Here is an 11640-nt window from a genome sequence, read left to right as displayed (position 1 = left end):
GGCTTGAGCCACCGCGCCCGGCCGGTTTCTTAAAACAACAATAACAACAACAACAAAACAGTATAAAGCATTCGCAAAAACAGAATTTTTTTTTTTTTTTTTGAGATGGAGTTTCACTCTTGTTGCCCAGGCTGGAGTGCGATGGTATGATCTTGGCTCACTGCAACCTCTGCCTCCTGGGTTCAAGTGATTCTCCTGCCTCATCCTCCTGAGTAGCTGGGATTACAGGCATGCGCCACCACACCTGGCTAATTTTGTATTTTATATATATTTTTTTAGTAGAGATGGGGTTTCTCCAGTTGGTCAGGCTGGTCTCAAACTCCTGAACTCAGGTGATCTGCTCTCCTTGGCCTCCCAAAGTGCTGGGATCACAGGCATGAGCCACCGCAACCGGCCACAGAAACACAATTTTTAAAAGAATGAGATGAAAACATGGAAATTCTACATTTTTCACACTCAAGAGAGTGAGAAGAACATGATAGAGATTTGTGGGAAAGAATGGAGAGGAGGGAATCTCAAGACTGGGGTGGGGATAGGAAGTAAAAGGACAGCAAGGCAGGTACCTGGGCGCCCTTGCCATCTGCTCCCGTGAGGGGCCTCCAGTAGGGTTCCTCCAATGCCGCGCTGGTCAGAGTGGCTCCTTCAGGCTCCCATCCCTGCTGGCTTCAGCGACTTTGGCTCATGTATGAGTGAATGCAGCCGAAACTCCACCCAACACTGGGCGATGCTTTGAGTATCAGGTAACACGGAATGGCAGTAGCATCAGAAATGGGTATTTTCAGAAGATGACAGAGTCCCGGCTTCCTAAAAATCCACCAACCCCTAAAGGGAAAGTAATTTAATTTACCCTAATTTCCAACCCACAGGGCCAACCCCAAAGCCTACGTGAGGGACTATTGAACTTAGTTCCAATAAAGAGTCTCCGGCCCATCCATCCTGTAAGCTGTCTCAGCTCCCAGGTAGAGACACTGTACTGGATACTAGGATGTGGGTATTTGGGGTTTTCTTGTCCTGAAGTTCACAGCTTGCCTGATGCTAACAAGCCTGATAATCAAATAAAGAAGCGCTGACTGGGCGTGCTGGCTCACGCCTGTAATTCCAGCACTTTGGGAGACCAAGGTGGGCAGATCGCTTGAGGCCAGGAGTTAGAGACTATTCTGATGAACATGGTGAAATCCCGTCTCTATTAAAAATACAAAAAATTAGCTCAGCATGGTGGCGTGCACCTGTAGTTCTAGCTACTAGGGAGGCCAAGGCTCGAGAATCACTTGAACCCAAGAGGCAGAGGTTGCAGCAAACCAAGCTCACACCACTGCACTCCAGCCTCGGCGACAGAGTGAGAAGCACCTGGTGTTGTTGCCTAGGGATGCTCTTCCTGTCCTCCCGGGGTTTGTTCAAGACAGGAATAGGCTGTTTTCCCAACTGTGATAGGCAGGCTGCCCAGGCTGAGATTTGTGAGCCAGGCTTAGGCCAGGATCCTGGGGCTGAGGACACACCCGCGGGCGTATGAGGATAGCCTCCACTCCCGCCCTATTTGCAAGCTCAGATGTCTGTTCATTCCTAGAAAGCCACCAAGGCTCAACCGTAGTAGCTGTTGGGGTGTTTCCTGTTACTGGAAGGCAAGGGTGTCAAGACGTGGGTGGTGAGTAGAAGCCTGGTTAAGGAAACTGTAACAGACCCATATAAGAGAATGCACCCTAGTTTTAAAAAAAAAAAAAAAAAAAAGCAAGGCAACGCTGCATTTTTCTCCTATTTTTCTCCTTTTCTCTATGTTTTTTATGTTGAACATTCTCTAAGATATATATCACCGACACAGAGGGGGCAAGTCCCAGGTAGACCATATAGTATCGTTCCGTTTTTGAAACAAAACCAAACACCCGAAGCAGGGGAGTGTGAGGCCGACCCTCGGCCGGGGAGGCTGGACCCGGGCGCCCTGGCGGGTGTTGGCGCCTCATGGATCGGAATCCCAGTCCCGGAGGTTGGACTCTTCCTTCTTAAGACCCCCGGGTCCCAGGCATGGAGGAGGCCTCGGCGCTCCCCCGTGGAGGCCCTCGACCAGGCAGCCTCAGTTTCCCCACGGGCGGAAGCCGACTCCAGGCTAGGGTGCCCTCGCCGCGTGCTCCTAGCGGCGATTGCCCCCGCGCCCCGGGCCAGACAGGTGGGGCGCCGCGAGAAGGCTCAGCAAGCCGGAAGTTGCAATGGGGCAGCCGGACGGAAAACGCGGAGACACCGGCCGGGGTCGGCCGCGTTAGGGTGACCCTCCCCGCTCCGTGGAGCTGCCGATCGGGGACGCGGACCAGAGCGCGCAGGTGAGGGCGGCGGGGAGGTGGGGGCAGGGGAGGGGGCGGGGCCACGGGGATGCGGCCAATCAGCGGCGCCTCCCGTGGGCGAGGCGGGGCCGTTGCTTGGGCGACTCGCTCCAGCGTCTGTGTTCTGTGAACTGAGTCGCTGGGCGGTGCGGACCAGCTGGGCTGTGCGGACAGATGCACGTGGGGCTCCTGGGCCTCCTGCGGCCGCGTTGGTTTCGGGGACCGGGTAGCCTCCCCGCCTCCGGAGGCTCTCACGCCCTGGTGTCCGGTGGCCCTGGGAATTCTCATCTTTTAAAAATGCGTATTCCCTGGGTCCTATCTAACACTTCTGCTGGTTTCTTTTTCTCCTCTTTTAGAGTTAAATATTTCCTCTGCTCTTTTTTGTTGTTTGTTTTTTTGAGACGGAGTCTCGCACCGTCGCCCGGGCTGGACGTCATCTCGGCTCACTGCAACCTCCGCCTCCCAGGTTCAAGCCATTCTCTTGCCTCAGCCTCCCAAGTAGCTGGGATTACAGGCGCTCGCCACCACGCCCAGCTAATTTTTGTATTTTTAGTAGAGATGGCGTTTCACTGTGTTGGCCAGGCTGGTCTCAAACTCCTGACCTCGTGATCGCCCGCCTGGCTTCCCAAAGTGCTGGGATTACCGGTGTGAGTCACCGCGCCAGGACTGCTCTGCTCTTTATTATTCTCATTTTTCTTTACCTTGCTCAGTTCTCTTATTTTCCCCTATGGTCATCTCCTTCTTTCCTTCCTTCCTAAGGCAATCTACATCTCCCTGTCTCCAACCTGGCTTAGCCATCTTAATTAGTACCTATTATTTTTTTCTTACTTCAGATGGGTCTTTTTCCCCTATTTTTTATTATTCTTTAAGTCTTGACTTAACTGTCAGGTCGATCTCTGAGAGTAGATCATCATTTATTTACTAAAGGAGGAGTCCTCTCCTTACTCAGAGTCAGTGAAGCCGCCAGCTACAGGAGTTGGCATTTGTTCAGTATTTCCTATGCCCGAAGCTCTGCTAAGCAGCTTTGTGCATTATAGTCAATTTTTTTTTTGAGACGGAGTTTCACTCTTGTTGCCCAGGCTGGGGTACAGTGGCGTGATCTTGGCTCATCACAACCTCTGCCTCCCAGGTTCAAGCAATTCTCCTGCCTCAGCCTCCCAAGTAACTGGGATTACAGGCATGTGCCACCATGCCCGCCTAATTTTTGTAGTTTTAGTAGAGACAGGGTTTCTCCGTTTTGGTCAGGCTGGTCTCGAACTCCTGACCTCAAGTGATCCGCCCGCCTCAACCTCCCAAAGTGCTGGGATTACAGGCGTGAGCCACTGTGCCCGGCCCCAGTTATAGTCAATTCTTGAGCCCAGCCCCAGTTATAGTCAATTCTTGAGAGGTAAGTACGTCCCTGCACAGATGACCTGTGAGTTGAATGCAGACAGCAGGTGTGTTCTGCTGGACTTGTATGGAATTCTTAAATTTTAAAACTTTGTCATCGTCGGCCGTGTGCGGTGGCTCATGCCTGTAATCCCAGCACTTTGGGAGGCTGAGGCGGGCGGATCACAAGGTCAGGAGATCGAGACCATCCTGGCTAACACGGTGAAACCCCATCTCTACTAAAAATACAAAAATTAGCCGGGCGTGGTGGCTGGCGCCTGTAGTCCCAGCTACTCGGGAGGCTGAGGCAGGAGAATGGCGTGAACCTGGGAGGTGGAGCTTGCAGTGAGCCGAGATCATGCCACTGCACTCCAGCCTGGGCGACAGAGCAAAACTCCGTCTCTAAATGAATAAATAAAGAAATAAATCGATTTGGGGTCTCGTTACGTTGCTGAGGCTGGTTTGGAACTCCTGGGCTCAAGCCATCAGCTCATCTTGGCCTCCCAAAGTGCTGGAATTACAGGCACGAGGCATTGTACCCGGCCCCGTTTAAGTTTTTAATGTCTGCTCTGCTTACTGACTCACCTTGCCCTGACGCCTTTTGGAGCTCTTTTAGGGGCTGCTATTGCCACATGGAAACTGTGGTAACCCTCTCTCCTAGACCTGCCTAGATCCAAAAGCCAGCCTTGGAAGGAATACCTCTCATTCTCAAGAAGAAGTTAATGTCTGCCTTATAGTAGATGTCCAATAAATATTCTTTGAACAATTAAATAGATGCTCAGACTTCATTTGACCTAGTTTAGGTGATCCCATGGAGGGATCCAAACCTTTGGACTCCCCCAGTATCCCTAAAGTGTCCCCTTTTGCTGGTAGAGAAACTTCTGCCCAAGAGTCAGGACACATCGACACATCCACTTTTGGGGGGCTTGGTGCACTCCTGGGACTGTGTGGGGTGAAAGGGTCCCTTTCAGGAACAAATTCCCTGACCCTGGACACTCAGCTCTCCTCCTGGTTGGCAGAGTGAAGAGTGTCATCATTTCCAGGACTCCTCCCCACTTCAGCTTTCAGTTCATTGCTCACTCTGGCTTGAATACAGTACTGACTTGCTAAGTTGCATGTCTCTCTTCGCCTTGAGGATTGAAACACCTAGAAGCCGGGTGTGGTGGCTTGCACTTGTGGTCCCAGCTACTTAGCAGGCTAAGGCGAGAGAATCACTTGAGACCAGGAGTCTGAGACCAGCCTGGGTGATATAGCAAGACCACATCTCTAAAAAATCAAAAACAAAAACAGAACACCTGGCCAGGCACAGTGGCTCAGCCTATAATCCCAGCACTTTGGGAGGCCAAGGTGGGTAGATTGCTTGAGCCCAGGAGTTTGAGACCAGCCTGGCCAACATGGTGAAACCCTGTCTCTACTAAAAATACAAAAATTAGCTGGCCGCAGTGGCACACTCCTGTAATCCCAGCTACTCGGGAGGCTGAGGCAGGAGAATTGTTTGAACCTGGGAGGTGGAGGTTGCAACGAGCTGAGATGGTGCCATTGCACTCCAGCCTAGGTGACAGAGCGAGATTCTGTCTCAGAAAAACAAAAACAAAAACAAAACAACAACAAAATCCCAAAAACAGAACACCTGGAAAACACCAGACACAAACCACAGGAGTAATTTTTCTTTCATCAAATTGACAATAGCATCAATCAGAATCCCAGGACTCCTAAAACATGTTTAACTCCAAAAGCAGAGTTGCAAACTCAAATGCTATAGGGGCCAAGTAGGCACTGTGGCCACCTAGAAAGTGGACCCTGAAGGTGGGGAAGGCGGGTCCAGCATCGGTAAATGTTCTAATTTTTTTTAAAGAATCAATTTTATAGGCCGGGCATGGTGGCTCACGCCTGTAATCCCAGCACTTTCGGAGGCTGAGGTGGGCGGATCACCTGAGGTCAGGATTTTGAGACCAGCCTACCAATATGGAGAAACCCCATCTCCACTAAAAATACATAATTAGCCGGGTGTGGTGGCACATGCCTGTAATCCCAGGTACTCAGGAGGCGGAGGCAGGAGAATCGCTTGAACCCAGGAGGCAGAGGTTGGGGTGAGCTGAGATTGCGCCATTGTACTCCAGCCTGGGCAAGAAGAGTGAAACTCCGTCTGAAAAAAAAAAAAAAAAAGAATCAGTTTTATGAGTCTCAATTTTTAAGTGTTAGAAACTAAGTTAAAAAAAAAATTAGCTGGACGCGGTGGCTCACGCCTATAATCCCAGCATGTTGGGAAGCCGAGGCAGGTGGATAACTTGAGGTCAGGAGTTCAGGACCAGCCTAGCCAACATGGTGAAACCCCTGTCTCTACTAAAAATACAAAAATTAGCTGGCCGCAGTGGCACACTCCTGTAATCCCAGCTACTCGGGAGGCTGAGGCAGGAGAATGGCGTGAACCTGGGAGGTGGAGCTTGCAGTGAGCCAAGATTGTGCCACTGCACTCCATCCTGGGCGACAGAGCGAGACTCTGTCTCAAAAAAAAAAAAATTAGCCAGGCATGGTGGCAGGCGCCTGTGGCCCCAGCTACTTGGGAGGCTGAGGTCAATCACTTGAGCCCAGGAGGTTGAGGGTACAGTGAGCTGTGATCGTGCCACTGCACTTCAGCCTGGGTAACAGAGTGAGATCCTGTCTCAAATAACAAAATAAATAAACAAACCCTTGAGAGCCCACACAGCACATCACAAGCTGGTATAGAAGCAACTCTGTGCCTGTCTGACTGTGTGAAGCTGTGCATCTCAGGGGATTCTGGTGAGCCAAAGGCAGCAGGCATGGGAGCGTTTCCTAGGGAACCTTCCTGGAATCTGATTCCAGGACTAGGTCCCTGGCCCTTTTCCTGACACCCAGCCCCATGCCTGCCCAGCAGAAAGGGTTCCTTCCCCCAGAAAGTAAAGCACAGTCTCTGTCCTCTCCATTTCAGGCCTTACTTCTCAGGGTGTAAAGGGAAACGGTGCCTGAAAGGCAGAATCTGCAGCTGCCAGGCGTGTTTGAGAACTTAGGACCCCATTTATAGCAGGATCACACCCTCTATCCCCAAGCTGAAATGGGTCTGGAAGAATCAGATTTAACAACTTCTTCCCGAGGTGTGGGGCATCCGGGTTGGGGGGAGTCCCCAGCCTGTTTCCCACGTTCACTCAGGGAGAGAGTTCTGTGCCCGTCTTGGGGGGACCCAGAGGGCCCTTGACTAGCAGTCCTTAAATGAATTCAGGATCCCTCAGGAGACAACAACCTTCAGAAACCCCGAGTGCTAAAATAAATGGTCTTGCCCTCTCCACCCTGCAAAATGTCCTTCTTTCTACCTGTGAGGACGACTGCAGCGCTCTCTTTGAAATTTCAAATAACACAATCTTTCCACAAAATTTATCTTCCATTTTTCTGTTTTGGTGGCCCTGCCTTGCTGGCATCATGAACGCGGGCTGGGTAAAGCCATCCTCACGAGCTGGCATTGAGGCTCTGGGAGTCACCTCCAGGCCAAGAGCAGGTGCAACCCAGGCTCGGGACTCCAGACCCGGAACCCTCAAAACTGGGAACGCTGTAGGGCTGCGGCTGCATGGGGAATGGGATCTGGGAGGGACTTCCTGTTGTCCCTAATCCCAGTCTCCACCCGGCTCCCCCGCCCGCCCCGTGCAGGCTGTGGAGACTCCCTTCCCGGGGGAGGGGGCTCCCGCTGCTGCAGGTGCCCCCTCTGCCTCCACCCTGGTGAGAAGGGGGTGCTAGGGAGGGCATCTGGATCCTGAGACCGGCGCAGATGATCAGCTTGCAGGAGGGGATGGGGTCAAAGGTGGAAGGCTTCAAGCTGGCAGGAGAGAAGGGGGCCAGGACTGGGTATGGGAAGGAGAAGGACATTGTCTGCCAGGACTGAGAGGAGGATGGGCATTCCAGGCCTGGGGCAGGTGGCTGCAGCTGCAAGGGGGCTGCTGAGAGCGGGCAGGTTGATTTCTGAATTCCTGGTGGGGCTGGGAGTCAGGTAGGGACACGGTGCATGTCCTGGGGTCCGGGGACAGCAGGGCCTGGTTGCCCCTGGCCTTGACGGGCGGGGCCCCACCAGCACCTGTTTTGCAGGATCTCTGCAGAACTTTCTGCTCCTGATGACAGGAAATAGCAATTCCAATTTAGCCTCGGCTTTACCTGAGCCGGTTACGCTGAGATGCGAGGCTCTTGCTTCACCGATAAAGGGGACAATACAAAATAGCATTCTTTCAAAAATAGGACCCAGAAAACATCACAGAGAGTGGGACCATTGGATAGGGTATGGGAGACTTTCTTTCCGATTGGGACAGGGAGCGCTGGTCCTCGTGGGGATTTTCAGGGCTCTTTGGAGGTGTCCAGGAAGCGAGGGCTGGTTTCTCTCTGCTCTTCCAGGCTGCTGGCCAGAAGCTCGAGGGGGCTTGGACAAAAAGAGGCAGAAACAACTTAGCTGTTCTTTTTAGCTCGGAAATAGAAAATGTCTGCAGACGGTGGAGGCATCCAGGCCACCCAGGACAAGGAGACACCCCCGGAGGTACAGATGGGGCTGGGTGAGGGAGGCATGCGATGGAAGAGGCTGGTGCGGAGATTTTCAAGGCACGGAGTCTGGACCCCTGGAAGAGTTAGACTCACTGGGGTGGGGGGATCAAAGAAGAGGTGGCATGCTGGGTAGCACCCTCTGTCTGGAATTTACAGCATAACAGTTTTGTTTTGCTGGTGAATTCTCTAGTCAGTGGCCACAAGAGATGGCAGGGGTCCGGGTGGGGGTCCTGTCGGTGAGGTTTTCTTTCTGAGCAGTGCTCAGAGCACACAGGGAAACCTGTTCTCCTTCCCTGTGCTTCTCCATCTGTAACCACAGCTTCTCATCTCTCTGGGTCCGAGCTCCCGGTCCTTCCCCTTCCTTGTACCTGCTACCAGTGTGTGTGTGTAATTACTATTTGTGGGGGACCTGGGTCTTCGGGCTTGGAGTGGGAGGAGAGTGAGTCATCAACAAGCCAGGGGCCAGTCCCTGGCCTCTGGGAACCAGACCACATGCCTGCCATTCCCACCTGTCTCGCAGGGTCATGGGGAGGTTCTAAGGATAATAGGCATGAGACGTCATCATCTATGGTTTTCATACCACAGAAGCACAAAGAGTTGTTAGCATGGTTCAGTTTCCCATCCACTTCCCGTGTGCCTTCAACACCTTGTGTGTGTCAGTAGAGCCCCACACTTTGGCATTCTCTGCTGGCGCTGGCTTCTGTCTGGTGCGCACAGGGAGGGGAATAATGACCAGCACCGCCCTGTGTTTATCCAGGACTTTCCTGAGCCGGCAGCTCCTTCTCCATCATTATCTGTGTGAACCTCATGACCGCTCTGTGCAAGGGCAGAGCAGCTGCGTCCTGAAGGCTACCTGGTTGGGGAGGGGTGTCGCTGGGTCTGGCACCCAGGCACCCTGACTCATGGCCTGAGGTTCTTTCTCTTCAAGACCCAAACACAGACAGGGCATGCAGGAAGGGGTGTGAGTCCCCAGCAGAAGGCCAGCCAGTCCCTGTGCTGTGGATGAAGCCCCACCAGGGCCCTCCCTGACTTTTGAGCTATGTGGTCATGGGGTGTCTCATCCCCAGCCCTGGTGTGTTAGTCTCCCGTGGCTGCTGTAACAAGTTTCCACCCTCTCAGGGGCTGAAAACAACCAGAATTGGCTCTCTCACAGTTCTGGAGGACTGAAGTCCAAAATCTACGTGTTGGAAGGGTCACACTCCTTTTGAAAGCTCTAGACTAAGAGGATCCTCTCTTGCCTCTTCCAGCTCCTGGGGGCTCCTGGTGTCCTTGATGTGGGCATCCCTCCAGTCTCTGCTTCCTTCTCTGTGTCTCTGTGTCCTCTCGTATTCTTATAAGGACATAAGTCATTATTAGATTTTAGGTTCACTCTAAATCTATGATGATTTAATCTCAAGATCTTTAACTTACCTGTATAAAGACCCTTTTCCCCAATAAGGCCCCATTCTGAGGTTCAGGGAGGGCATGGATTCTTAGAGGACACTATTCAAGCCACTACACTTGTTTTCCTCGTACACTAATAAACAACAGTCTACACTGCTGAGGTCAGTGTGAGGCAGAGCTGAGAAGGGGTAGCTGCCCTCGGGCACCACGCCCACCGGCACTGTGGCAGCAGCTTGATGAATATTCCTCCTCTTGCCACCCATCCTTGCTGGGGTGAGCTCAATGGAGGCAGCAAGGACAGTCCTTCAAGCTGTGTCTTGCATGTTGGTGTCCAACCCTGCCGGAACGCCCTGGCATGCAGCTCTGGGTGTCTCTCCCACTCATCCGGGTGCTGATGAGGCTGTCCTCTCTAGATTCCAGATCGTGGACATTCTCATCAGGAAATGCTTTCTAAGCTGGGGGAGGCAGTGCCTTCAGGGGACGCTCAGGAGTCATTGCACATTAAGACGGAGCCAGAAGAGCTACACCCCGAGGGGGCATCGCAGGAGGATGGGGCTCAAGGTGCTTGGGGCTGGGCACCCCTAAGTCACGGCTCTAAGGAGAAAGCTCTCTTCCTGCCTGGCGGAGGTAGGAGAGGGATGGGGAAGAGGCGCTTTCCCAGGGAGGCAGCTATGGGGAGGTGGTGGCTCAGCCCAGGTCCAGGTGGGGCCGAGAGTCTCCATGCTGGCAAGGGACGTGTTCTCCCCATGGCAGCCTCAGAGCCATCTGACCTGTCCTTGGGTCGGGCCAGGGGCGGAGTTTGAGGCAGCTGGAGTAGCAGCAGGTCCAGCAGGATGAGTTGGTCACCCTGAGGACCCCTCTCCTTCCACAGCCCTCCCTTCCCCCCGGATCCCGGTGCTTTCCCGAGAGGGGAGGACCAGAGACCGGCAGATGGCCGCGGCACTCCTCACTGCCTGGTCCCAGGTGAGTGGCCTTTCCCCAACCCCTGCATGGTGCTCAGCCCTTCCTGCATCTGCTGGTTCTGTGTGCAAAGCCAGGACCCCGCGGGCCCCACTTGCAGCCAAGCCTGAAGCCTGGGGCTCTTGCTAGTGTTGCTGGAATTTTCCAGGCTCAAGGCCTATGGTCAGGCCTGGGCCAAGGCTGGAGGAGAAGCAGCAGGAATTAGAGACACAGGACCTCTTGTTGGGAGCCGTTTGGAGCCATCCTCTGAGGTCTGAGCTGAGGATGGGGGCTGCATGGACATCCTAAGTCTTAATTGTGGTCCCTGAAAATACCGCTTGGTCTTTGTTCTTTCTCAACGCCCCAGAAGGCCTTGGGTGGCTCACCTGCTTCCCCATCAGATGGAAGTGGCAGGCCTCACTAGAGACAGCGGGTTGGGAGTCCAGGGTCTCACCACACATCTCATGACACGGTGTCCCTCCACCCTGTCCACGGCATGTCCTGGAGAGTGGATGTTTCATATTGTTTCAGATGCCAGTGACTTTTGAGGATGTGGCCTTGTACCTCTCGCGGGAGGAGTGGGGTCGGCTGGACCACACGCAGCAGAACTTCTACAGGGATGTCCTGCAGAAGAGAAACGGGCTGTCATTGGGTAAGCACTCGCCTGGAGTGGGGACTGGTGTGTTAGGGAGGGGTCCTGCTCTGCCATCTCCTCTCTCCTCCCTTCCCTCCCTGTCCCTCCCACCCTTCTCCTTGTCCCTCGAGACACACTGTTCCATGGAAACTTCTATAATGATGGAAATGTTCTGTGTGTGCTAGGATGAGAGCCACAAGCCATGTGTGGCCGCTGAGCGCTTGAAATGTGGGTAGAGCCCTTGAGTTTTTAATTTTACTTGATTTTGTTTTGTTTTGTTTTGAGACGGAATCTTGCTTTGTCACCCTGGCCAGAGTGCAGTGGCGCGATCTCAGCTCACTGTAAGCGCCGCCTCCTGGGTTCACGCCATTTTCCTGCCTCAGCCTCCCAAGTAGCTGGGACTACAGGCGCCCGCCACCACGCCCGGCTAATTTTTTGTATTTTTAGTAGAGACGGGGTTTCACCGTGTTA

General features: G+C 53.3%; 1 protein-coding gene and 1 long non-coding RNA gene across 4 annotated transcripts in view; one reads left to right on the top strand and one right to left on the bottom strand.

The window, feature by feature from the left end:
* Nucleotides 1-5331: 5331 nt before the first annotated feature.
* LOC105541535 lies at nt 5332-10248 on the bottom strand. The gene is made up of 3 exons (XR_001006350.1): nt 9624-10248; nt 9452-9543; nt 5332-5823 (listed from the first exon to the last, which is right to left on the bottom strand). It is a non-coding gene; the product is annotated as an uncharacterized LOC105541535 (long non-coding RNA).
* Nucleotides 7286-11640, top strand: part of ZNF205 (zinc finger protein 205) — a 7903-nt gene continuing 3548 nt past the window's right edge. The window contains exons 1-5 of one of the 3 annotated variants that reach the window (XM_011982602.1): nt 7286-7406; nt 8138-8208; nt 10010-10223; nt 10468-10559; nt 11067-11187. In XM_011982602.1, the coding sequence (XP_011837992.1) occupies nt 8152-8208; nt 10010-10223; nt 10468-10559; nt 11067-11187 (484 nt within the window). In that variant the 5' untranslated portion in view covers nt 7286-7406; nt 8138-8151. Of the gene's footprint in view, nt 7675-8069; nt 8209-10009; nt 10224-10467; nt 10560-11066; nt 11188-11640 lie in introns of all 3 variants that reach the window. The other 2 variants (XM_011982601.1, XM_011982603.1) reach the window with 2 other exon arrangements.

This window comes from Mandrillus leucophaeus, unplaced genomic scaffold (genome assembly GCF_000951045.1).
Source record: "Mandrillus leucophaeus isolate KB7577 unplaced genomic scaffold, Mleu.le_1.0 Scaffold240, whole genome shotgun sequence".
Taxonomy (NCBI): Eukaryota; Metazoa; Chordata; class Mammalia; order Primates; family Cercopithecidae; genus Mandrillus; species Mandrillus leucophaeus.
The sequence above is the reverse complement of the archived record's forward strand: the minus strand, read 5'-3'. Positions and strand labels throughout refer to the sequence as shown.